This window comes from Clinocottus analis, unplaced genomic scaffold (assembly GCF_023055335.1).
Source record: "Clinocottus analis isolate CAN_PGR_092001 unplaced genomic scaffold, fCliAna1.0.p SCAF_10, whole genome shotgun sequence".
In the NCBI taxonomy this organism is placed as follows: Eukaryota; Metazoa; Chordata; class Actinopteri; order Perciformes; family Cottidae; genus Clinocottus; species Clinocottus analis.
Window position 1 is genome coordinate 2,704,858 of NW_027175821.1, and position 27,640 is coordinate 2,732,497.

The 27,640-nt window shown below is 47.8% G+C and overlaps 1 protein-coding gene across 11 annotated transcripts; it reads right to left on the reverse strand.

The window, feature by feature from the left end:
- Nucleotides 1–959: 959 nt before the first annotated feature.
- On the reverse strand, nucleotides 960–27,640 carry ppfia1 (PTPRF interacting protein alpha 1). Of its 11 annotated transcripts, XM_068582343.1 has the most exons (32): nucleotides 26,811–27,639; nucleotides 25,469–25,720; nucleotides 18,957–19,058; nucleotides 18,218–18,382; nucleotides 18,062–18,136; nucleotides 17,028–17,129; nucleotides 15,898–16,131; nucleotides 15,628–15,774; nucleotides 14,875–15,009; nucleotides 13,859–13,942; nucleotides 13,645–13,776; nucleotides 13,499–13,561; nucleotides 13,146–13,225; nucleotides 12,918–13,068; nucleotides 12,104–12,327; nucleotides 11,780–12,011; nucleotides 11,486–11,596; nucleotides 10,080–10,109; nucleotides 9,441–9,565; nucleotides 9,214–9,362; nucleotides 9,022–9,115; nucleotides 7,287–7,368; nucleotides 6,909–7,109; nucleotides 6,591–6,653; nucleotides 5,893–5,919; nucleotides 4,522–4,697; nucleotides 4,321–4,418; nucleotides 3,740–3,915; nucleotides 3,157–3,225; nucleotides 2,886–3,054; nucleotides 2,632–2,696; nucleotides 960–2,254 (listed from the first exon to the last, which is right to left on the reverse strand). In XM_068582343.1, the coding sequence occupies exons 2-31, from the start codon at nucleotides 25,718–25,720 to the stop codon at nucleotides 2,641–2,643; spliced, it is 3,804 nt and encodes a 1,267-aa protein (XP_068438444.1). In that variant the 5' UTR covers nucleotides 26,811–27,639; the 3' UTR covers nucleotides 960–2,254; nucleotides 2,632–2,640. The 11 variants fall into 11 exon arrangements, with proteins under 11 accessions (XP_068438444.1, XP_068438437.1, XP_068438492.1 ...); XM_068582336.1 differs by lacking the exon at nucleotides 2,632–2,696 and having other exon boundaries at nucleotides 960–2,232; nucleotides 26,811–27,640; XM_068582391.1 differs by lacking the exon at nucleotides 11,486–11,596.

The following is a 27,640-nucleotide window of genomic DNA, read 5'->3' on the forward strand; positions in this document are numbered from 1 at the left end:
TTAATACATTAAAAAGCCATTACAATGAATATCATTGACTCAAATTAAATTAGTACCTCAAAAATAATTCAAAAATAACCATCTCTAAATAATTAATACAAAGGGAGATTCTGCTATAAAGTACATATAAATACTTCAGTACCCAACAAGTCACTGAAGTACATTATAGTATTAGTAACTCATAATAACGTTCACGTTTGAGTCGACTGTTCTCGTATAAATTGAGGCGTTTAGTTTATTTACAATGTGTATTTGTTAAGACTAATAAACAACAATAAACAGACTCACAAAGTCTGATATTCCGTTTTTGTCTATTTGATCTTTGACGAGCATCAAAATAAAATCTGATTAATTAAATATTCATATCAGCTTCTTCTTTCATAACTTTTATTCAACATCTCCGTAGTTTCAGTGAGTCGACGCTCACAAACCTGTTGTATTTTACATCAGCAACTCATCCTGATAACTGGAGAGTTTAGTAGTTAAATCATTTTGCTACAATGTTATGAAACATGTTATAAAACATGAAAGAGGCTCTAAAGGTTCTGAAGGAACTTCAAACAAACAAAGAGAAAACAGGAAGTCTCTGTTGAACAAAGCAGCTGCTTTCTGACCGCCTGCAGACTGAAACTCAGTTAACGGATCTTTTATTGGACTTTACTTGTTTTTCTTTTTTTTAAACCTTAAGTTTACTGTAATTCTGTGAGGAGCAAAATACACTTTCATTGTACGGAGGAGTCACTGTCATTTACCTATAGAAGCCTGTTTCCACCACAAAACATTATTATTATGAGATATAAAGACTTAATTAACCTTTTATTTCATAATTCCAACTTTACCTATATTCTTTCTGTTTGTGGTGGAAACAGCTTTCATAAGACAATATTAAACATAGTAGAAGAAACAATATTAAACATGTAGTTTAGAGAAAGCAGACGGCGAGAGAGGACGAGCTTCAGTCGTTTTACCTGCAGTGGAAAATGAGTTTCAGCATTTTATTGAAAGTAAAGCAATAAATAATATTGTGATAAAAGTAGTTTATAAGTACTCAAGACTGTACATCATTGTTACAAAGGGATGAAAACAGCAGCCACATGTCTGCACTGAGCTTCACAGAGAGGGCACAGGGGGGAGGAGCTTCTACGAGGCGTTCAGGGACCTCCGGTGGGGGAGGGGGGGGGGGGACAATAATAAATAAGAACAAGACGACAGGAGTTAAGAGGCGATAAGGCTCGATATGAAATCTTTGTAGAAAAAGAAATAAAAACAGAGATATATTTATACGACTGAGGCCTCAGTGAAGTTGGTCCATCGAAGGAGGTTCACACGTCTGCGCTTGTCCGTACATTTCAAGTCCTCCTGGACGAGTGTGTGTGAGTGTGTGAGGGGCGCTGGTGTGTGTGTGTGTGTGGGGATAAAGAGGAGGAGCTAAGGACCTCCATCTTCTGTTTCCACTTGCATCCGAAAGAAAAAGCCCTCTTGGGTTGGTTTGTTTTTCCTCCGCTACGGTTATATGGCTTTAATTCTTACAATTCATTTTGGTTTTGCAGATATGGAAAATATATATATATATGTACTATGTGTTTCACATGATATCTGTGGTCACCATCGGGTGTTTCAGGGCGATGGCGACTCAGTTTGTCCTGATGTTCACATGCATGACCTGCGAGCGCTGCGAGCTCACAGGGAAACGCTACAGAACACAACAGCGAGCGAGGGCAGAGGATATGAATCAAGTTATACATCACATAGCAAAAGTCACTTTAGCATAAACTCAACAATGAGAAATCAAATCAAAAGAGAGAAAAACAAAAAAGACATACATCTGGTCAATAGAATCAGGATTATAAAAAACAAAAAGATAAAATGTCTGCTGGTAGAAATATACAAACTCCAGACAATAGAAACATTCAGTTACACCTGAAAGCTGTTTAATACGCTCGGCACAGTGGAGAAAGGGTTCTCTTTTTTAAAAAGCGGGTTGATTAAAGGGGAGAGAGGCATCAAAAAACAAAAAAAGGATTACATAGTAATTCTAAAATCAATTAAATGTCCCATTGGTTTACATAAATATAATGAATCTAAAAAGTTTCCACTAGGGATACTGAGATTGGTGAGTGGAGTTTCTCTCTGTGCTGACAGAGGAAACCCTCAAAGACATCTTTTAGCTTCAGTTCATCATGCGGGTCTTGAACGCAGGGAACTCCCCCTCGTCTTCAGACCAGCGGTTACCTATAGAAATAATGAGGATAAACTGAGAAGGGAGGGAGAGGTGAACGACACGAGAGGAGGACAAGAGCCCGGTGAAGGGAGGAGAGAGGAAGGAGAGAGGAAGGAGAGAGACAGAGAGAGGAGAGGCGGACAACATGCGTTATTAAAGCCAAGTACAGTAAAGAAAGATGCTTTCTGCCTCACAAGAGACCAGCAGCTCTGCAGGAGGGGCGGGGTCACCAGAGGACCACGATGCTAAAGTCCCAATAAGGTTTACCACGAAATTTAAGTCCTGATGCTAAAGTCACGATGCTAAAGTCACGTCACATAATGAAAGATGCAATATTGCCACGCAAACTATCGTGATACTCCCCCCCTCATCCTGCAGTGGAGCAGCAGCCATGGTGTGTGCGTGCTTACCGTTGTGTGTTAACAGGAGTAGGTCCTGACTGTGGCCGTGTCCAGCCTCTGTATAGACTGACTTCCTGTGTGTCCATGTTGGCAGAATCACATGCAGAGACATGCCGTTAGTCACAGCATCAAAAACACACGGCACAGCAGCAGCCGGTCCACAAGAAGAAGAAGAAGTTCTACTGCAGTAAACAGCAGCCACGACGGAGCATACCACACACACACACACACACACACACACACACACACACACACACACTCACCTTCCATCGGGCTCCTCTTTGGCTGGGGGGAGGGAGACCCCGCCCCGCTGCCCGCCACTCTGAAGTTGGCCGGCAGCGTGTCAGACGCCCCCAAAGACATTCCCCTCATGTCCTTAGGACGGAACTTCTTCCTCCAGGAGGGAGCACGACGGAAGCTTTTGTCATCATCCTGGAGGGAAATGAAAGGGTGTTAAAACAAGTGGTTCATCCCTCTGTTTGTGTTGGTGTGTGTGTGTGTGTGTGTGTGTGTGTGTGTGTGTGTGTTCTTCACCTCCTCCATCCTGCGGTCGGTGCCGATGGCCAGCAGGCTGTTGTACTCGTGCTCCAGAGCCGACCGCGCCTACAAGAGAAAGAGGAGGAAAGGTCCACCGTCATGGAGACGTCCACCTCTACATTCATGCCGCGAGCCGTCGGCGCTCATCCATTATGGGATGGATTTTGCGCTCTGTAGTCGCCGATACCCGATGACAAGATGCAGGGAACAATGAAGCAGCTCAGTGTTGGGAAAGATGAACCGAGGCGGCTTTAGTGAGCTTGTTGTAAGTGTGTTTTACAAAGTGGTAAAATCTGTGTTTTTGTCAATGGAGTGTGGTGTAAATTGATATAGCTGCTGTTCGGAAGTCTTATTTTTATTAACGGCTAGATTAGCATAGCATACAAAGTATGCTAACGTACGGCGCTAACGTTTAGCGGCACATCTTTTCAACCTCTCCGGGTAACGAGCATCACCGCTATTCACCGTTTAACCACAGCGAGCGCCAGACACACTAAACCAGCCCGAACGTCTGAGACCAGTGACGAGTGTCACGTGACGTAAACAGCCGTGGTCACGTGACGTAAACAGCCGTGGTCACCTGTGTGTTCTGCGTGGGGATCTGCAGCAGCAGAGCCAGAGCGTTGTGATCGAAGGTCTCGTCCAAGGCGAGCAGCGCCCCATGGACGCCGCTTTCAAAGAGGTTGCCGCTGTACTCCTTCAGCCCGATGGCCTGAATCCAGCTGATGACGCGCTCGTTACTCCACACCAGCACCTCTGAGGGGGCAGACACAAGAGAACCCGTCACATCCGGTCTTACAGGGTCTCGCGTCAGTATCGAGTTGATCATGTGATCAGGACATCGTGGATGTTTCTCTAGTCTCTGATCACGTGACTTTGTAAACAACCAATCAGTGTTTAGACCAACAGGAGGAGAGCTAGTAGCGTTAGCAGCACCACTAACAGAGAACCAACAGGAGGTTCACTTCAGGTACATGATGATGCATTCAGGCTCTGCTCAGTGAACATGAGTACTGGCTGAAGGTACATGATGACGTTCTCATGATGGGTTCAGGTGTAATCTAGTAAAATGTAGTGTTGGTGATAGATGTTTTCACATGAATATATAGATGTTCGAGATGAATTATTTAACTTCCTGTTAATCCGTCGTAATGAAGTTACCTTGCATGTCCATCTGAGACTCCTCTCTTCTCCTCTCCAGCTCCTTCCGGTCGTAGTTGAGTCTCCTCAGAGACATCACACCGCACTGAAAACTGTTCCTGTTACACAAACAAACAAACAAATAGTTGTGTATTTACATCCTGCCTAAGTCGCTCGTTTGATTGACGGTCTTTCTCGAGGGTCTGGAATGCCTTCCTCTACCTGTGGAAGCTGTCCACCATCTTGAGCTGCCCCCGCAGGTCCTTCTTGGTGAGGTGGTCCAGCATGCGGGCGTCCACCAGCGACTCCATGAAGTAGGACCGGTACTGAGGGAGGCCCAGGCTGGGCAGCCACTCGTTGCCGATCCACTCGTGGTTCATGTCTCCGTACGCCAGCGTCTGATGCCAGAGAACACACAATCAGAAAAAGGGTCGTGAGCGGCGCGAGGGGACGATTACTCATCCTGGACACGGAGGGATGGAGCTCATAACACTAAGGGATGGAGCTCATAACACGGAGGGATGGAGCTCACAACACTAAGGGATGGATCTCATAACACGGAGGGATGGAGCTCACAACACTAAGGGATGGAGCTCACAACACTAAGGGATGGAGCTCACAACACTAAGGGATGGATCTCATAACACGGAGGGATGGAGCTCACAACACTAAGGGATGGAGCTCACAACACTAAGGGATGGAGCTCACAACACTAAGGGATGGAGCTCACAACACTAAGGGATGGATCTCATAACACGGAGGGATGGAGCTCACAACACTAAGGGATGGAGCTCACAATACTAAGGGATGGATCTCATCACACAGAAGGATGGATGTCACGACACTGAGGGATGGAGCTCATAACATTAGGGAAAGAACTCATAACACGGAGGGCTGGAGCTCATAATGGGGCCGTGACTAATCATCTCCTGCTCCTTGTCATTTATATATATATATATATATATATATATATATATATATATTCCGTATAAGTGCTCCGGTTCCTGTTTTCTTTGTTTTTCTTTGTTTTCATTTTTTGTTTTCATTTTTTAACAGATTGGGTCAACTCTTAAAATAAATCAGGTATTTTGATGAGGACGCGATTGTGCCTCGTAATGAACCTCAAAGACATCAACCTCATGTCCTGCAGGCAGCGAGTGGGAAACTAAACCGGTAAAACAATCCAAACACAACGGAGTGAACAGTGACTAGTCAGCATTAGTAAAGAGTAAACACATCATTCATGAAGCTTTGTTCCAACAGAACTCATTAATAACTCATTCATGAACACCGTTATAGAAGCTGGGCTGAAGGCTCTCACAATTTATAAATAATGGACCCCCCTCATTTGTAAATGAAGTATTAAGGACCTAACAAGCGCTTCTTAAATGTTTAAATACTGCAATATACGATTAATTCAGTAGTTAACTGTTAGTTATGGATTAGTTATGTTCTGTGACCTCATCCGAAGTGATGATCGTGCTGAAAAGTGTAGTTACTATGAAGTGCATACTGCGAAGTAGTGAACTAAAAGGGTGGAACAGTGGAGGGTGGGGTTAGGGTGGGGGGAGGGTGGGGTTAGGGTGTGCAAACCTGGGCCCAGCTGCCCTCGTCATCGTCCTGGTGTTAGGGTTAGTGAGCGTGGTGAGAAGAGCAGAGAGGTGGAGGTGAGGGTTAGTGAGGCGAGCAGAGCAGCAGTAAACACTTCATTCATCAATACAGCTCCTAGAAAAGACACCTACATTCTGGAAATCAGTTCAGAAACCTGCAACACGGGTACACAACACAACTACACGGATACACAACACAACTAGAGACACACACATGAAGTCTGTCCACGGGTCGAGAACATACGACTTAACAGAACAGAAGGAGACGTTCCTTCCTCACCACGACGTGTTCAAACAACATTTATTCACACGCAGAACTCGCAGTAAACTAAGCAGCAGCACACACACGTTACATACCTGACTAGAGCAGACACACACACTCTACAGGAAAAGACATGAAACTACCAACACCAACGAGGAAGAAAGAGAAATCACAAACGGACAAAGGGTCTCGTTTCAAGTTGCCCAATGAGACGCCACGAGGCGGGATTCAGACAGGAGCTTTAATATAATGTTCATGTGTAACTGGAAGGTCTGACGGTCCTGAAGGCAACTTCAATATAATGTTTATATGCAACTGGAAGTTCTGACGGTCCTGAAGGCAACTTGCAATGAGACCCCCCAATTGCCACAGAAGCACAACGAGCCACTGAGCGTCTCAGCCAATCAGAGGAGACTAACCGTGGGAGGCGTGGCTGCCAAACTCTCCATCTCTTCGTGAGTGAGCCAAACGTTTCCTGTGGTCTGATCACATGACAACACGCCCCGCCCACCCCCCAACCCCGCACCCCCCGCCCCAACCAATCACAAGTGAGAAGAGAGTGATGAAGGAGAAGAAGAAGAGAGCGGGAGAGAAGAGGAGAAGAAGGTTTCATCACAGTGAGAAGAGTTAAAAACCAGAAGCAGCTTGATTCCATCGCTAGTGAATATGATTAGTGCTGTAAGGTGTGTGTGTGTGTGTGTGTGTGTGTGTGTCTGTGTGTGTCCTCGCGGCAGTACCGTTCTGGAGGTGGGCGGGGCCGAGGGGCTGGTGAGTGACATGATCTCCTGGATGGCGAGGCGGAGCTTCAGGCGGTGCAGCGGGTTGCTGATGCCGATCTCCCGCTGGATCTCCGTGTCCGACAGGGCCGACATGATGGCGCCGCTCTTCACGTTGGCACGGCACGCCGCCACGTACCAGGCCGGCATGCCCACCCACAGCTGGAGGGGGAGGGGACAGTGTGAGGTCACCAGTTCAACGTGAGTTCAGAGATAATAATTCATCTCCTATATCTATTTTATATTCATGTGAAAACATCTGGATTTACTGTAGTTCACCACCAACACTACATTTTACTGGATTACGCCTGAACGCATCACGAGGATCTAGTGCCGTACCTCCAGCCAAACCACCACTGTGGGTCCGTCCCACTGGGCGAAGGGAAGGCCCTGCATGCGAGCCTCCTCCAGCAGCTCATGCCTGAGACACAAAACAAACATTGAAACACACTACACACACAAATACAAACGCGCACACACACACACACACACACACACACACACACACACACACACACACACACAGTCATATGCAGTCCATCATCAACCACCTGGAACATCCAGAGACATCTGCTGACATGCATCCTCATGACAGAGCGGAGAGTTGGAGAGGAAACAAAGCCGCTGAAACCCAGAGACACACACACACACACACACACACACACACACACACACACACACACACACACACACACACACACACACACACACACACACAGGAAAACCTCTGGACAGAATGACATCGCTGTCAGAAGCAACGTTCAGGGCCTCTTTGCTCTCCAGGTTTCAGCTGCTGGGCCTCAGAGTCTACGAGGAGAAGCAGGACAGGACGGACGCATTCCTCTAGGCCTGGAGTGGGCGGGGCATGCAGAGAGGGGTGGGGCCTAAACGCTGGACCTCTATTCATGCACACCCAGGCATATTGAGAGAGGATCCTCTAAATTTATTTATAAGAGTTTAATTCGCTAGAGGGCGGATCACTGGTCACATGACAGAACGACGTCGCAGGTGTTTTATGAGAGCCTCTTTGTATACCTGCAACCTGAAACACGAGCAATCATCCAACACCGAACAGCTTTAATTATCTGATTATGTCGTTTCAAGCGGGTCTTGTTTTGAGGTGATTAATGTGCTTTATTTATCTTTGTTTTCTACACTGATGTATTGTGAATAAGTTCTCAGTGTAGTAAAGTTAAATAATGTCTGAATGAATAAAAGGAGGAAGAGCTTCTTCACAGAACCAGCGAGTCGGCTTTCTCTGTCCACAAGTTTGAAAAACAAAAATACATTTGTTAGTTATCTTTCCCAGAGTTGCAACTTCATGCTCAGATAGGAAAACAGAGAGGACACACACTCCTGTTAGTTAAGCGCCTGTGTGGAGAGCAGGGTAAAGAGCGGCATGGAAAAGCCTTCAGGCAGTCGAAGGGACGAGCGGTTTGGGGGTCCAGAGGTCAACCAGAGGTCAACCAGAAGCCAAGCGTGGAGGAGAAAAGCAAAGGCAGAGCAACGTGAACCGACTTACCCCGTCTTGGGACTACACATGGAATGAGAGGGGGATGATACAAAAAGAAGAGGAGGGAAGTTCACAAAACAATAAAAAGAGAAAGATGAACTAATGTAAAAGCTGCGTGGAAGCAACATAAATACATGTGAACATGTTTCGCTCCAAACTAAAACAAAAGAGGAGGAAAACAAGAAGCTGAGGAGGAGCTGATGAGCGAGAGCAGCGAGAGACGTGGAGCTTCGGAACTTAACGTTTTATAATTAGTTACATCAGCATCTTTACCCGGAGTGAGAACAAAACTAGTGATTTACTTTGTTATCTATTGTGGTTATTTGTATAAAAGCACAGTTCACGCAATTAGGACGCCAAGTTTTCTTCTATGTGAACAAACTTTGTCGTTATGGAGTATTATAATATTTCATATTCACATCTTCAAACTACTGGAATCATTCTGGTTCATCAACACTACATTTTACTAGATTACATTGAACACGTCGTTTAATCCTCATGTTTACTTTACTGTCGTTGATCTCACACAGTGTGTGTGTGTGTGTGTGTGACAACACCTACTTCTTCTGCAGCTTCCTGTTCTTCTCCGCGGGGCCCCCCAGGGTGCCCATCCCCAGGCCGTCCTTAGGAGAGCTCTCTGCCTCAGGCGTGCCGGCTGGAAGACAGAACACGGGCTCAGTGCGACGGAGTCGGCAACACGGCAACGCAACAACACATGGGCGTTTACATAAACGCTGCTCGGTGGCGCCTGACCTTGAGCGTCCTTGCCGGGTCGTCCCTTCTCCTTCTTGCCGAAGAGCCGTCCGATGGAAGACTTGATGCTCTTCTTCTTGGCCGCCTTGTTCAGAGAGTCCTGGCTGCTGTTGCTGCTGCTCGGGTCACTGCCCTGCCCGTCCTGCAGGCTGCGCGCACACACACACGTTACACAGAAATGTTACACACCACAGATACACTACATACACACACAAGGCCTCTCATACCCTCGGAGGTCCCGGATGTCCTCGTGGCTGGCGGTGTGCCCCGCCTCCCGGCTCAGGCGCATGGAGCGCGGCGTGGTAGGCGGAGACGTCTCACAGCGGATGGTGGCTTTATCGTCCTGAGAGGACTGAGACAGAGAGAGAGAGAGCAAGAGAGAGAGACAGACAGACAGAGAGGCGTTCAAGGTCACCTGGTGCACTGGGAAACTTCAAAGACATCAGTCAACAACACGAGCAGCCGCTTCACTAGTTTATTTCTTTCAAAGACGGTTCACTGATGAGTCGACCTCACAGACGTTCATCAGCATAACATTATGCTTTATTTATATTTACATCTGAAGCTTTTAACTTGTAGCTTTTGTTTGACTGTTTTTCATCAGAAAATGTTTTTTTTTTACATTATTTGACATATGTGTGTTTTCTCTCAGGATGAAGAGCCGCTTGTGATGTAATAAAGTTAGAAACGGTTTCATTCACCCAAACACACGTTTTGATTTCACCAATAAAACAGCAAGAAACATGTCTTAACTTTCTCTTCATGGATCAAACGACTAATCAGCTGATTGTTTCCAGAATAACAGATTCAAAGCAGAGGAAAGGAAGCAAGGAGATGTGAACATGTAGAGGAAGCAGCTAGTTTACCTTCCTGCGGTGCTTGCGCAGGTCGCTAGGCTGAAGCAAGGACAGAGGAGAGAAAACAAGCCGTTAGTGAGAGACACACACACACATGCGCACACACACACACGCGCACGCACACACACACAAGCAGAAACCCAGAGCTAGATAGAGTTAACCATGTTGACACACACACACACAGTTTAGATTGTGCAGTAAAGACGTGCAGCAGCTCTTTGGGAAAGAGACACTGCAAAACAACCACGCTGGTGGACGGGTGCAGCCTGGGTCTGAAACTGTGGAAGAGGACTCAGAGGAGTCAGAGGAAGACAAGTCAGAGGGAGGAAGAGGTAATTAATCTCCTCGAGGCTGCATTATTCTCCTCACCACCAGAGGGCGCACAAACTAAATGAACAGTGAGGAATCAAAGCCTCCACAGCAGAGGGGTTGTGATCATCTGGCCTCAATGAACTACTTTATGAACACAAACACCGTAAAGACGTTGAGCAATAAATTATTTATGAAGAAATGAAGGGTGAATATGCTGTGAACTTTACAACCTCAAGTTTCTGAAACATCTAAAAGCTAGTTGTTCTTTAGTATAAAACATATAAAGTTAGGTAAAGCTAGCTAAAGCAGAAGCTGTTGGCCGTATTTTCCACTGAGCACCTAAAAAGAGGGGAGGCGGCGGGGCTTATGCCCCAGCATTCCTCACTGGCAGGAGCAGAGCAAATAAAGCATCAGCCTGCCACATCTCTGCAGTAGTTCACTTTCTCCCCCAGGAGGAGGAACACCTAATGTGTCATTTCCTCTCCGGAGGAAGAGATTAGAGCGAGGAAGAGGAAGTGTTCCTCTCCTCCCCCTCCTCCAGGAGGCTTTGAAGGCGGCTCCTCACTGTTTAATCTTGTGTCGAGGTCGATAAAGCACTTCTCTCACGTCTGAAGTTGTGCAGGCGGCTCTGCAGGCGGCACGCGAGGGCTTCGTCTCTTTATCCGTAGCGTCAACAAGTACGACACGCGAGTGGAAAAAGGGTCGGGGCCTCTTCCTGGTGACCGAGCAGACGCTCCGCTCGGACCCAAGTTCATCCTGGAAACCGGCCAGATCTCAAACTCCCGGAGGAACGCCGGCTTAGACTTCAACAGGAAAAAAATCAACGAGGACTAAACTTTCTGCCCTCTAGAGCTCACGGTTGAGTGATCTTTTGTGTCTTTACTGTTTTGTTCTATATATTGAGTCATTTGCATTCCTGATATCTTTTTCTGATATATTTTTTGGTGCGTCTCATATGACAAATGAATTCCACCTCCAGGAAAAGTAAGTAAGTACCTACCTACCTCCCTACCTACCTACCGTGACCATTATTCTGAAATTAAAAAAGAAGAGAGGAAGAGGAGGCAGAGGCAGACTGCACCCGCACCGGGAGCTGCAGGTACCTGGAAGTACGGCACAAAGCTACAGGCGTGCGGGCCAGAGGCGCCGTGAGGCCGGTACGTGACCGTCTGCTGGGAGAGGGAGCGCTGGATGACGGAGGGGTCATAGCAATACTGCTCCGGGTCGAGGGGCAGCGACACACACACACACACACACACACACACACGGTTATACACAATACAAACACACTGACTACACACGATCGGCACGGGGAGGCAAAGCGGTGTTAAAGCCCCTGGAACCACTACAACGTGATGAACACGCTGTGAGCCGCACAGAGGCGGAGGAGGCTTTACCAAGGTCATGACCCCCATGCGGTCCAGCTCTCTGTTGGGGCTGCGGGGGATGCGTCTGGGGGTGGAGCTGCCGGAGCCCGGAGGGGATCCGCCCAGTGAGGAGCCGGCGCACAGCGACGGCGGGATGGAGCTCATGGAGCGGAAGTGGCCGCCCAGGCTATCGCCGCTGCCCACCCGGCACTCGATCTCCTCGGCCCGGATGACGGTGTTCTCCTTCTCCTCCTGGATCATTCTGGGAGGGACGAAGGAGTTAAACCCAACCCTCTGAACCCCAAACCAGCCCTCTGAACCCCAAAACCAACCCTCTGAACCCCGGGATCTAACCTGATCTCGTTGTTGATGGCGTCCAGCTGCTCCTGCAGCATCAGGGCCAGCGTCTGGGCGTCGGCCTGGCCTCCGGGGGACAGCAGGTCCACCGAGTTGAACATAGTCTCCCGGTCGTCCTCCAGGTCTGAGGCGTCCATGTCGCTCTCGAAGGCCTGGGCCACGTTGGCCAGCACGTTGGCCTGCTGCATGCGCTCCCACTCCTGCTCGTTCAGCGTCTGCACCTGCAGCCAGCCACGGCACGGAGGGGAAGATACCGACAGGGAATCAGATATTCAAAGCAGGAAAAATAAAAAAGGATGTTGTGGGGGAGGGGTGAGGGTGGAGAGACAGCAGGGGAAAGTCGGCAGGAGGGTTGTGAGACGTTAGCTGGGAACTTGAAAGCATTACAGACATAAGTGACCTCCACTGTTATTCATCCTTACATGACTTACATGTCGCTGGAGTCCAGAGAGGAAGCACACAGAGAGAAACGGAGAAGGAGAGAGAATCATCAAAGGGAACTCAAACATCAGACAGACACAGGTGGAGGAAGAACCAACGGTTATTCCAGTAGATTCAATTATAACATTTTTTTTTCTTTTTTAAAAGAGGGGAAAGATCAATAAATTTGTATCAAAACAGGAATTAGTTCAAATGTTGTCTCACTGGACGAGTCGGTGTTCATCCTCCATGAATATATATTTAAAACGTGTGCGCCTGAATTTCGTTAACGCGGTTAATGAAAGATCTGGTGCCTGAAGCGTTTTTTTAAAAAGGCAAGAGGAAACAGGATTCATGGAGCTCAAGGAAACAAACGGGTCGTGAACCTCACCTTGGACGGCTCGTCCCGCAGCGCCGCCATGCGACCCTTCTGAGGCCGCCGCAGCACTAGAGCGCTGCCGTAGTGGTCCGAGTTGCTGTCCATCATGGAGGAGGCCGACACGGGGTACCGGAAGTCTGGAGTGCTGCCCAGCTGAGAGCGGCTGGGGAGGGGGAGGAGGCAGAGCATCAGCCATCAGAAATCCTCGGGGAGGTGATGACCAGAACCAGCCTGACTTACCCGTGCAGCAGCGAGTTGCTCCGGCTCCTCCCCTGCTCGCTCTCCGCCCTTATGGTCTCGATCTGGATCAGGAGCTGCTCCTGCAGGGGGGAAAGAGGAGTGGGGGGGGAGACATGCAGGCTTCCATATCAAATGGTCCCTGTCTGTGTTTGTCTCTCTGCACCTCTGTCTTTTTGTCTCTCTATCCATATAAATATGCAGAGAGACAAATAGACAGAATTCTAGTATGGATAGAGTCCTGGTTGAATAGAGTTCTGGTTGGATAGAGTCCCGGTTGGATAGAGTCCCGGTTGGATAGAGTCCCGGTTGGATAGAGTCCCGGCAGTACCGCCCACACCTTTACGTGTCCTCACCTTCTCGTGATGCGCCTCCTCGATCAGCTTCTTGGTGTGCTCCAGCTCTCTGATCAGAGCGTTCTGAGGAGAAAGAACCAAGCCGAAGATAAACATCCACAGCTCGTCTGGCTCTTGTTCTTTATCTTCCTCCTCCTCCTCCTCACCTTATCCTCCAGAGCAGACATGCGCTCCTTGAGGTGCAGCTGCAGTCTCTCGTTGGACTCTGAGAGCAGCTTGTCCACCGTCTCCGAGAGGCGCTTGTTGTGCTCCTCGTTCATCTTCTCTCGCTGCCGCGCCTGAACCCACAGACCTCCTTTCTTTAATTAACTCATTAACGCAAAAGGGTTCACGTGTTCATAACCTTGTCCACTTCCTCACCCTGAGCAGCTCCTGGTTCTTCTCCTCCAGCTGCGCCTCCAGCTGCCTCAGCCGCTCCTCCACGTTGCCGTGCCGTTCCTCTGCCTGAAACATTAAAAACATATATTTTTTAATAGAATATATAATATATAAATAATACAACGAGGGGCGTTGTGTCAGACTTTAGAAGATGGACTGATGGAACAATAAGGAAACAATTTGTGTGTTTGCATGTTTTGTGCAAAAAGAGAATAAAAATAACTCCATGAAACAAGTAAAACAAAAAGGATTGAGCAGAAACTGCAGATGACATCATTTAAAACATGGGAGGAGGCGCCTGCTTCCCGATGGACTCTAAAACAAAAGGACTCGAGGGACAACAATAGCCATTGTTTGCGTTCCAGAGAGCTGCAACACAAACAAGACTCCAACTATAAATGGATAAAAACACGAGCCAATTCTCTAAGAATAGGCCGTGTGAATATTTACGGCAGAATGAGCAACGCTTCCTGTGCAGCTCCCGGCTGCTGTGACCTCACGGCGCCCGTACAGGAAGTGATGCAATCCTTAACTCCTACTGATGTTGAGGGAACAGTTTGGAGAGTTTTTGTATGAATGTAAATAACGTTATAAACCGCTACTTTTTCTTGTTTTTACTCAACTGACTTGTGCAGCTTAAATATTGGTTATCGGCTGATTTGTAGATTTTTTTAATTCTAAAATTCAGCAGCAGTTGCAGAGACATACGGTACAACACTGGGAAATATTCACACATTCCCACCGCGCTCACCCGGGGAGGTGCGGTGGGAAACGGGTCTGATGGCGAGGGGTCCTGCAGGAGCGAGCTCGCGCTGAAATTTTGAGCTCACTGTTTAAGCTCGAGTAAACAACAGCTTAAAAGTGACGGTAGCGGGACGAGCTCCGGCCCGATGAGCAGCTGATTGAATACAACTATTTTTAATTGATTTAGTAGATGCAGCTTATTAAAGCCTTATAACCAGCGTTCCACAGTCGGACACGGAACCGTGTGGCTCTACCTTGGTGAGGGCGGCTACCCTCTGAGCCAGCTCCGCCTCCACCTCCGGCAGAGTCTCAGCCTTGCGGATGGTCTGCTGCAGCTTCTGCTCCGCCAGCTCCAGCTTCTCCTGGAGCTGCCGGCTCCGGTCCTCCGTCTGCAACAAAGCACAAACAAAAACATCAGCAGAGAGTTGGTGTGGAAGACATCCCGGCCTCGGGGGGAGGGGGGTTTTTGCTTTTCAGCTCCACAAGGTGGCAAGGAATGAGACTGTAGGTCAGAGGGAGGGAGGGAGGAAGTGAGGGAGGAAGCATTCATCATGACACAAAGACGGATAAAACCCCAGAAGAGGAGAGCGGAGAGACGTCTCCATCTCAGCGAGCGCAGTAAGAAGCGAGCCAGTGTCTCCGAGGCGTCGCATTCAGAGCGTGAAGACGGAAGGAATTCATTAGCCGGGTTCAGAAGAACGAAAGCTGCCAAAAGAAGAAACAGCAGGCGATTCCTGCTGGCAGACGACTCCAGAGACTCTAAACACCCCAAAACAAACACCCGCCGGGTCAGATTGTAACGCGTGGGCGTCAGGAGACGACGGGTTTAACCCTCCGGTCCCCAATGAGACGCCTGGGGGTGTTTTCTTTTGGCATGATGTGTTCAAGGACCGCTGTAAAGATGAAAATCAAGCGAGTATGAGGTGTTTTTACAGCTTCCGTCTCGGTGTTTGGTTCTGTAAAGCCCACCTGTCTAGTCCTGGTTCTCATGCTAAGGTAAGGCCCACCTGTCTGCAGAGGGAGTCCTTGTTGGCCACTTCGTTCTCCAGCTTGTCGTTGAGGTCGTGGACCGAAGTGGCCTCCCGCTGGGCGGCCAGGTAGCGCTTCTCCAGCGTGGTGATCCTCTCCTCCATGTCTTCCTTCTGCGCCATCGACTGAAACACAAACGTTTGTGTTCACGGAGTCGCCTCGTCATATTCATCACAATATATTTAGATTATGAACGATATGAAAATATGAATAAAATGAGCCCTATTAAAAAGGTGCGCCCTCTTTACCTCTCTCAGGTCCCTCTGCAGCCGCGTGTTCATGTCCTCGGACTTGATGAGGTCCTTGCGGGCCGTGTCCAGGTCCTCCTCCAGCTCGTTGATGCGCGACACCATCGCCGCCATGCGCTCCTTGGTCTGGCTCAGGTCGGCCATCTGCCGGTCCACCGCGTCCTGCAGCTCGCCGGCCTTCCCGAAGCCCAGACACGACTCCTCCTCCTGGCTCAGGGAGCCGCCCGACGACCGCTGAGGGCGAGAGAGCGAGAGAGCGGGAGGTTTTTTAGGATGTGTGCATTGTGTTAACTAACAGATCACAACCTCCTTTAAACATCTGGAGGTAGAAGATGCTTCACAGTGATCCAGTAAAGCACATCAAGCAATTACAAACGGATCAATATATATTTGTGATTTTGTGTCGTTTCAAGTTACAAAAAAGGATTTTTTTTTATGTTAATCATGTGTTGGTTCACGGTGGCTGCACGGTGGTGTAGTGGCTAGCACTGACGCATCACAGCAAGAGGGTCTGTGGTTCGGATCCCGGGCGGGGCGGGGGTTCGGATACTGGTCTGGCAGGTCCTTCTGTGTGGAGTTTGCATGTTCTCCCCGTGGCAGCGTGGGTTCTCTCCGGGTTCTCCGGCTTCCTCCCACAGTCCAAAGACATGCTGTATAGGTTAATTGGACTATAAATTGCCCATAGGTGTGAATGTGAGCGTGAATGGTTGTCTGTCTATATGTCTGCCCTGTGATGAACTGGCGACCTGTCCAGGGTGTACCCTGCCTTCGCCCCTTGACAGCTGGGATCGGCTCCAGCGCCATGCGACCTTAATGAGGATAAGCGGTTAAGATAATGGATGGATGGATGTGTTGGTTCTTATGGAAGCCCATTGCCGCCACAAAAGAAAAAGTCATAATTATGACTTTTTTGTGTCAGAAATGGGCTTCCATGGATTCTGGCGCCCCCTGTGGAGTAAAGAGGTAGTGTTGATTTTGGCGGCAAGTGTGTGTTTACTAAAGTGTGTGTTACATAAAGGCATGTTTATGGCACAACATGTTTCCTTCTGACACACAAAGGACCTCACAACTGCCCTTCAGGAAAGTTCATACAGTTTAGCACAGCTGTGGACACACACATGTCACCTCACCTTGCCATTCGTGCTGGGCGTGTTTTCAGAGTTGTGGTTGACCTCGCTGGTTCCATCCGCCAGCCCTCTCTTCTGCCCGCTCTGCTCCCTGAGGTACGCCAGCTAGAGGGAACACCGCTTCGTTAACTCCTGTTTGAAAACTCATGAAAATGCGCCAGAGAAATAATCTCAACCAAAATACTGTAGAAAAAATAAAATGCAAAAAAGCTTCCTTGCCTTAGGAAGTGAGGTTACGTGTGTGTGTGTGTGTGTGTGTGTGTGTGTGTGTGTGTGTGTGTGTGTGTGTGTGTGTGTGTGTGTGTGTGTGTGTGTGTGTGTGTGTGTTCGGTCCACGGATGATTCCCAGGAACAAAAGATGACTGCCGCACGAAGCAGAGAGGAAATCTAGGACACGTCCAAAAGATCCTCTGGCTCTTTTGTCAATCTCAATCTCATTCAATTCACAGTGGACCGGAGACCTCTTAGCAGAATGAGAGAGTGTGTGTGTGTGTGTGTGTGTGTGTGTGTGTGTGTGTGTGTGTGTGTGTGTGTGTGTTGTCCGTAGAGTCGGGGTGGGCTCGGAACAGGAGAGTCGTCTATAAAATAGGGTCAAGGTGCGTCAGGAGAAGCGTTGGGAAAAGCTCTCCTGGTGTTAAAAGTCTACAGATAAAGAGAGTCAATGGAGCTGTGACCTTTGACAGATCAGTGTGTGTCAATGCAGACACATTTAAAAAAAAAAAAAAAGAGGACCACATCATCCAGCCCTCCATCAGTCACGGTCACTGCTTTCCACCAGCAAAGGCGCTCTTCTCTTCAGAGTCATGTGGAGAACAACAGCGCTAATGCTGAGCGAGCATAAAGCCTGGAGCTCACCAGAACCTTCAGCTCCAACAAAGTCATGGATGTGTTACCTATAGAGTGGTGGATATGTTTAAATATGTATTGGTGGATATGTTTACCTATATAGTGGTGGATATGTTTACCTATATAGTGGTGGATATGCTTACCTATGCATTGGAGCAGCTGTGTTGTGTTAGAGTTCAGAGGGTTCTTACCTCTTTGTGTGTGAGGGTGAGCTGCTCCTCCAGAGCGCTGCATCTTTCCAAAGCCACGCGTAGTCGCTCCCTCACCTGAGACCCAGGACACACATTAACACACCTTCAGGGGTCTGCTCGTGTCTCGCTCGCTCGCTCGCACACACGCACACGCACCTTCTCGTCCAGGGCTTTGTGGTGCTCAAACAGGGACTTCAGGGCCTTGAGGACCTCCACTTCACTGGAGACCCCCGCTGGGGACTGAGCCTGCCTCTTCACCACCGTCATCCTCAGGCTGCGCTCGTGGCGAGACACCAGGCACTCCAGGTGCTCCAGCAGGAGCTGCAGGAGGAGACAGGTCAAGTAGGAACCCTCAAAGACCAGGGCCGGGGGTTAGAACCCTCACAAAGACCAGGACCAATTTAAAGTGCTATCACACAGAAACCCTTGAGAGGTTACCATCTGTGTATATATGAGCCAGTCAAGACGAGTCAAGTGACAGCGTAGCTTCAGATCTGCGGCGACTAGAAATGACTACAAATGAACCTTAAACGTCTTTTGTGCGTGCATGTGTGTACCCAGATTAACACACCAGAAGCATGTTCATGATGCGTCTGCTTTGACGTCTGTTCAGCTTTGAATAGCATGGTTTATCATGTCCACGTTTCTGGCATTAGTAACGTGTGCGACGCCTCGGTGGAGTAAATAGATTTTGGCGACGTTTGCGTTACAGGACAGAAACAGATTTGTCACGTCGTGTTGTGACGACAATGAGAGCCCGAACAGAAACACAGTCTGACTGTGTGACAGCTAAAGGCTTGAGAGTGGTGTGTGTGTGTGTGTGTGTGTGTGTGTGTGTGTGTGTGTGTGTGTGTGTGTGTGTGTGTGTGCATGCGTGCGTGTGTGTCGCACTAACCCGTGTGTTGTTCCTCTCCGCCTTCAGCTCTGCGATCTCCTCCTCCTTCTCCAGAAGCTGCTCCCGGCAGATGTTCACCTCCTTCGTCAGCGCGGCAAACTCCTGGAACAGAAACGCAGGGACGAGTGAAGAGAGAGAGAGAGAGACAACGGCAGTTTTTTTTGTTTTTGTTTTTTTAAATCCGATGGTTTCCATTATTGTGTCGCACAATAATTCCTCGACAAACAAACCTGTAAGCTTTCTGCAAGCTATAAAAGGTACATGAATATGTTACAATATATGGATGTATTTCATGGATATATCAGTCGATCTTTGATATACAACCCGATGACCCGAAGTTGTCCGTTTGCCGTTTTGAGAAAAAAAAAAAAAACAGAGTTCAGACTTTTTTTTTTACAAATCTGCATCGTTATGAAGTTATTCAGGCTTTGTTTTTGATCCGTTCATTGATATTAAATCACAGATGAAATGTGTATTTTGTGTTCTGAGGAAGACGTGGGGAACAGATCTGCTCACACAAATGCAGTTGTGCGCACACACACACACACACACACACACACACACACACACACACACACACACACACACACTTGCTTTTAGAGATCACATGCATGGTTGCACCTAAAGAATGTGCCATCCTGATTTTTCTTGCCCTGCAAAAAAACTAGCGCAGGAATCCTGTGAGTGGTGAGGCCTTCTTGCTGCGTTTCAGAGTGTGTGTGTGTGTGTGTGTGTGTGTGTGTGTGTGTGTGTGTGTGTGTGTGTGTGGAGGGGGGGGGGGGGTTGCTGGAACTGATCGTTCTTTTCAGTCACTAACACAAGCATTCTCTCTGCTCGGAGCTTTTCCAGCGACTGGCACAGATTCCGCTTCACAAAAAAAAAAAAGGTGAAAAAAAAAGAAGAAAAAAGAGAGAGTTTCCTATTGGCTACGACTTTGGCCTGCACACTCTGGCTAGCCAATGAGAGGCCAGGAGAGGCGGGGCCAAAGCGGGATAATTACAGAGAGGCTCACTTCCTACATTCCAGAGCCGACGGCGAGCCGCACAGCGACCGTAAGATTTCTCTCTGCGCCTCTGAACGCCATTTATGGCCCTGTTCTTCTGCCCTGAACTCATCATCTTCACACACCAGGAAACACATATATGTGTGCGTGTGTGTCTTGTATCGTCTGGATAATAAAGCCTTGATAAAGAAGTCTACCTGTGCAGCACACTTATTTCTCTCGCTAGATAATCATATTATTTTTATATATATATATATATATATATATATATATATATATATATATATATATATATGTATATATATATATATATATATATATATATATATATATATATATATATATATATAGAGTAATAACTTCAGATTTTTTTTTTACATATCTGCTACTTCTTAAATGTATTGAAGTATTTGAGTGGACTACAGTGTGGTGCTGTATCTGTGTTTGCTGATGAATTGTACCGATAATAGAAAATAAAAACGCTTGGACCTTTGTTGAGCGACATTGTGATTATGGTCTGGTTTCCGTCTTTCTGCGGGTCCTTGAACGCATCACGCGTGACGAACTCTTCCGTCAGAGAAAAGCGGCCGAAGCGACGCTCAAAATTGTAGAATTATATCACCAACGTTTGTATTTAAAATCTCTCCACTAGTACACGGTTTACCTTTACCACACTGGTAAAAACCAACAGCCATGTGACCAGAAATCACAGAACCTCTGAGAGAATGGCCTGTAGTTCTTGCGCCGCATGGAGCCGCCATCTTTTACGACAATGACTCAGATCGTTTGACAATTGTTAAAGAAGTGAAATAAATCTAACTTGTTGGTTGTTATTAGTGCTGTAATAATAGCTCTGCACTACAGACTGGTGTTCTAGTGGAGATGTTCTGCACCAGAGGAGCCGAACGTTTATGTCACAGATTACCCATGAAGCATGTTTGGGGTGTAAAGGTAAAGCCCTCAGCGTAGTAACTCAGGTAAAGGTGTGATGATGTGCAGAGGAGCAGTGAGCGTGTTTGTGTGAACGCGGCCGCGAGCATTAAAGCTGAACGCTGGTTCAGAGGGACCGACCTGCTGGTTCTGAGCTGCTCGGTAAGCCCCAGACCAGGGAGGGGATTAGAGGTGTGTGTGTGTGTGTGTGTGTGTGTGTACACACACACGAATATGTGTGCCAACCTATTAAAGGAACAGCGTACCAAAACACAGACACACAAAACAAAAGCTTTCCAGGGATGCCACCGGGCGGACGGGGGTTTGGCACTCAGCCTCCTGGTGAAGAACCTGCCCTCGTGGTACCAAGAGAGTTATTTCTGTATAATAAAAATAATAATAATAATACATGTGGATATTGGTGTAACACTTCTTTCTTTGTAAACAGAACATGAAGAGATGCAGCGTTTCCCTTCAACACATTTCCAGCACAGAAAGCTATTTAGGTCTGCAGTGTTTGATGGAAGTGGACGCGCTCACATGAAGATGCAGGATATCTAAATGAAGTGCACTTCTCACCTGGCAGGTGAGCCGCTCAGGACCCAAAAGGAAAGCAGCTAAACGACAGGAAGTACTGTTCTCCGTGCTTTAACTTCAACAGTAAGCGCGTGAAGGAGGAGGTCATGTGTTCTGACATTGACGGTATGAAGCCGGTTGCTTCGGCACAAAAACCTGCAAGGGAGGAAGGGAGGAAGGGAAGGAGACGAGGAAACAGCGAGGCTCCTCCGTTATACCAATAACAGGAAGAAGAGGAACGCAAATAAATGTGTTGCACTCGTACTGGATTCTTAAACACGATGAAGACGCTTTTCCCTTCCAGCGTGCCACCAGACTGCCGCACTTGAGGCATATTTTGGGCGTATTTGCAGCATCTTTACGGCGTATTTGCAGTGTTTTTGGGTGGGGGAGGCCCCGACAGGCGGCCCTCCTCCCTAATGACTTCAGCCACTCTTAAAAGCTTACGGCGCGTGCTGAAATGCGACACCGGGCAGAGGGCATCTGTTCTGCTGGAGGAGGCTCACCGGCAAAAACTAATTAGACACGACAATGGCCGCTATTCACTGCTGCACACACACAGACACACAGACAGACACACACAGACCGAGAGGAGGAAGTCAATCTGTGGAGCCCAGAGTCATCCCTTTAAAAAGACATCCCCATCTTCACAGGGGGTCTCTTGCTTTGTTGCTCTTCATCAGAATCTGGTCTCTCTCGGTTTGTTCTGGGTGCAAAACAAACTTAAGGGCTCAAAGCAAAAACAAGAGAACTCTTTATTCTTAGCAGATTTAGTCTGACAGTTATTGGAAAATAGCTTCTGGGATGGCCCAAAAAAATAAATCAGCTTCCATAAATCTCTTGCGACGACTGAGGCTTTTATTGTGAAGGAGCTGAAGGTTTCTCCCTTTTAGTCTGTGGATCTAACTTACAAAGCAAAGTGCAGCCCACCTGTAGAGCTACAGGCCGAACCGCTGAGGTCCAAGTAAAGTAAAGCTGGAAGCAGTTTATATATTCTTCAATGTAAAACAAGAAAAAAAAATGTATGGTGTAATGTAATGTATGGTTATAAAGTATCGTTTTAGCACCCGTATGGTTATAAAGTATCGTTTTAGCACCCGTATGGTTATAAAGTGTCGTTTTAGCACCCGTATGGTAAAAACCCAAACGCTACCCCTCTCTACTCGTTACTGGAACTTTGGCCCTCACACTTCGGAGCCACCCAACGATCCAATTTCGGTCTATTCCTGCGACAGCCAAAAGTAAGCCTGTCCTCCGTCTTCTGACTGCGGGTTTTAACTGGAAGCTCTCTCTCCTCTTCGGGAACAAAGACGCCTGAGGTTTGCCGATCTAGACGCACAAAGCAGCGGCAGCAGCTTTCTCCACCGGACCCCTCAGACCCGACGGGATGGATCTGGTGCGGCGTTTGAAGGACCGGCGGGGACGCTCACGAAGGGTCCCGGATCCCCACTGCCCCGGTTCTCTTTGTGCTGGTTCTCCTTTGAGTCGCTGGTTCAGATCCCATTTGGCCAAAAGGCAACACTCCGTCACTGACGAACAAGTTTCTCTTTGTCCCTCGTCTCCTCACGCCGCTGTGCCACTGACCAGAATATACAACCGGGTCAGCTCACAAACCCCAACACAAAGAGCGAACACGGAGGGACTGATACCGACAGCAGTGACCGGGTTCAGTTCTCCTCAGGAAACCAATGTACCGATGACGATGTGCAGACAGAGCACCGCGTCAACCAATCAGAAACCTTCAAGTGTGAACCGCTGTGTGTCTGATGGTGTTTACGTGTAGACGCTTTAGAGGCATGACAGCGGCCGGAGGGAGGGTGGGGGCGGGGGTTATCGGTTACTCAAAGCTTCTTGGGTTGCATGTACCTGCAGCAGCCGCCCTGTGAGCGGTGGGTGGAGGCCGCTGGAGGCTCTTTGCTTTCAGCACCGAACATTACAGAGTTTTTGGGCGAACAAAAAAGCATTTATAAAAGGTGTGTTTGAAGGATATATCAGGTTTAAAACAGATTAAGGTAGAAGCTTAAGTGTAGAAGTAAACCACCGGAAGAGACAGAAGACAATTATATTAAAGAACACTGTTCATTATGAACAGGTTTACTATGTTTATCTCTGGGTAACGAGTATCACCGGATACAACGTTTAACCTTACGGATTCAGTAAACCAGCCTGGAGACGAGCTGGCTGACGCCACGCTGCAATAAGACAGTCTGTGTCCCATGGGGGCGGGACTTAGCGAAGGGTCACAATTGCACAATAGTCTACAAAGTCTACACTGTGCACTAATCCCAACACATCGCCATGTGGAACGGTTCCTCCAGTGGTCCATGACCCTCCTGCTCTTCATCGCACTGAATTTGTCTTAATTATCCGACGAATAAGGTCCCTTTTGTTTTGACGATGTCATCTGTTCGCGGTTTCGATTCTGCCTCAAACTGTCACCAGACGCAAGAAGAAGAGACAAAAAACGTTTAGCGATGACTAAAAGTTCTGTCTCTTTTTACTGCCTAAACAGTCTTCACAGCAGTGGTAGAAAACAGCTGGAAAGTCACACACATACTTCAAAGCAAAACTATTAAAAGCCGTGGCTGACACAGAAATGGAATTGGCCTCAACATGTGGGTCCGAAAATTGGACAGACTGAAGAGAGAGACACTCAAATTGGTCGTCGTTGTGGGAGCGGCCCACCAGCGGCCCATCAGCGGCCCACCAGCGTGAGCTGCACACGGTACGACAAAGATGGAACACAAGCAAGCAGCGTTGAGTGAGTCTGAAGAAGGTGTTGACGTGTGAGCAAGCTGCCAGGAATGTTGCTGCATTCCAGACAAGGGTACTCTCACCGGGAGGGAGGGAAGGAACCAGGAGGGAGGGAACCAGGAGAAGGAACCAGGAGAGAAGGAACCAGGAGAGAAGGAACCAGTTCTCCAATCAGACCAGTCGGTCTATGATGTAAAGAGTGATAAGCACCATGAGGCACTCTGGTTCCTGTAGTCATATGAACCTCAAATGAGTTCTAATACTTGTGTTATTTTATATTTCACCCCTGAGCTGTTCAAACTCGATCAATAAGACACCTTTTTGGAAAGATTACAGCTACACGCCTCACGGTTCCCCCGCTCACTCAAAAGCGTGTGGAACAAACACTGAATAAATAGCCAGCATGCCACTGCGGACGCATACGCAGCGGCGTACCTGATCACCAGCCGCTTATACATCATTAAAAAACCGGAAACCTAATCCTTGTGTTTTAAAATACAAGCCCACAGAGGAAACACAAGTCCTGCGAGTAGATGGTGCGGTCGGGGATCAGGTCCATGTTACGTGACGCGGCCGTAGAAACAGAAGCACGGCCTTCAGGAAGTGAAGCGCCTCCACTGGACTAAAACACTTTCTATTTGTTTATCTCCTCGACTCGTTTTACCTCACTGTGCCTTGCGATCCGTCGGCTGCGTGAGTCCAAAAGCACAGCAGACGCCGCCGCCGCTTTCTCCGCTGCGGGAGCCAAAAGGTCTGCAAGATGTCCGATAACATGTGAGAGCGACACTTTGGCTGTCAGCGGAGCCAGGGGACCTGGAGGGCTTTTACCACTGAAATGTGATTACAACGCACACCGTCTGCACTTCGACAACGTCCAATGCGTTACAAACGTCACAATGTGAAATGCCAGCACAGACACGGGCATGAGGGGTGTTATACTTTTACTGAATCATGTTTTATTGACTATTCTCTAATTTTTCACCCGATTTTGAGCTGTTTTTAGGCCCCCCTCCACCTCATGATTTTTTGTTTAATGAGAAGTAAAATAAAGTACAAAAGTAATAAATAGTACTTGAACTTGGCTTGTATTGATATATTCTAGTATATTTGGATGAGAAGTATATTTTATCAGGTACATGATATGGGGTGAAATATACCTGACTGTATATAACGTTAGAGTTCTAGGGTTAAATTCCACGTATGAAAAGCAGGTCACAGGTGTTCCAGCTCCTCGGCCACGCCCCCTTACCTGAGGTAAAGCCGTGTTCAGCTGCCGCTGCAGCGAGTCCCGCTCGTGGCTGACCTCGTGCAGTTTTCCCTGAGTCAGGCCCAGGTTCTCCTGCGACTCTCTCAGCGTCTCCAGCAGACGATCCCTCTCCTCCAGCATGGACACCATCAGCGACTCGAAGTGGCCCTCGGAGTCCGACTGCAGCGGGGAGCCGGAGCCCCGCCGGCCGCCCCCCTCGGCCTCGCTGATGGTGGGCATCACCTCGCACATCATCTGCGGGACGGAAGAAGGGTTTTGGTGAGAATTATGACGGACGGACACTTCGGGGGTAAAGGTATCCGGCAACACGTCGGTGTGTTATCCAGCGTAACGCACAGCTTCACCTTGGGACCAATGCACTGTGTAAATGTAGGTGATGAGCTCATTGAGAAGCACAAGCAACTGTAACTGTTTTCTGCAACAAAAAGGTTCTCGTTTCAAATTCAAAAAAAGATAGTTTGCCGCCACGTTTATTGGACTTGGATATACAGACGTATTACCCCTAAGAAACGCAGATTTGAGATAAATCGTAGTTGCAGATTTGAGATAAATCGCAGTTGCTTTCCAGAAACCACTGTCACCGAACCACACTGGCACAAATCATCACCTCTCCGTCCCTTTAGATGAAGACAGTCCAGGTGATGCACACAATTTCTGCAGAGGCAGACTAATCCATAAGCAGCAACAATGATATTGAGGTCAACGGGAGTCACACAGCACCCACAGACCTCAGGTCATCAGAATAAATAATAAGAAAGATGACATCAATGCACATTATTAATTATTTGTTTTTTCTCTCCTCACAGGTTTGCAAGGATCCTGGTTTTATGTGGATCCTCGTCCTGCTCGTAGCAGTAGTAGTAACAGTAGCAGTAGTAATAGTAGCAGTAGGAGTAGCAGCAGTCGTAGTTATCATTAGTGTTCTACTGCTTATGTTATTGTTAGTAGCTGTAACTGCTTCATCTCATTATATTAGTTATATGCATTGAATGTGTTGTTCATTCTGGTCACATGACATCTACTGTTCTGTCCATGCTGATGGAGGACCCTCTGTTGCTCTCCCTATGCTTCCTCCCAGTAAAAGGTGACCTCTTGTCTCAGGTGTGAGGTCAGAGGCCAGAGGATGTCATGTGTCCAGACTGTAAAGTTGTGAGGACAGTTTGTGATGTTGGGCTCTGCTGAATTAATGTAAATGAACTTGTGGCTCAATTAAGGGCTGCTTGTGAGATTATAATGATCATTGTGCAACAACAACAGAAAGTAAGCCGTTGGCATAGTTTGTCACTAAAACACTGAAAGTGACTCTCTGGATGGACTCGCTCACCTTTCAACAGTCCTGCTGCGCTCCACGTTGTTTTATGTCGTCATAAAACGTCGACAGGACGAAAAGACCTCGTCAGAAAACGTTCAGAGAGTAATAAAAAATACTCCAATGAGATATAAATATATAAAATAATACAGAGTGTAGTTTCAGAAGGCCCCAGAGAGGAGGCAGATGGGGGGAGGGTTGCGTTAAATGAGTTGCTGGTCTAGATTTTTGGGGAAAAGCGTCAAAAACAAACGTCCATCCTCTCCGACGGCAGCACGTGACGGCAGGTGAGCGTGGTGACGTAGCATCGCGTTCTTTGGATTTTACGTGAGCGAGTCAGTTAGCTAGCGGCGGCTACTAGCCAGCTGAGCTATACGCTAAGCTAGCGAGCTAGCTTCGGACTAAGTTAGTGTTCTATTCCGTTTAAAAGTAAACATTTCTTATCAATATCTGGTTCAATCACGTTATCAAACCGACACTGATGCTATCACAGGTGACCAGTGGGTTGTGCTCGAGTGATTAATCCGTAATAAAAGGGTTAAGTTGATACAAAAAAAAAAAAACTAACGTTAGCTTCTCTCCTCTCGGTAAACTTCCAGCTAGCGTTAGCGTTGAACGTTAGCTACGTTCACATCTTTGTTTTTTGTATAGAAATAAAAACGTTATATTCCGTTTTGTTTCCGTCTCTCGGTGTTTCCTCCGGTTTGAAACAAACAAACAAAAAAGGGAAAAAAAAAAAAAAAAAAAAGAGGCTCCTGTTCGGTTCCGGTTCTTCCTCCCGTCGCCTCTGAGATCCACCTCGGCAGTCCGGAGTCCTGTGAGCGGACGTTAGTCTGGCAGCGCGG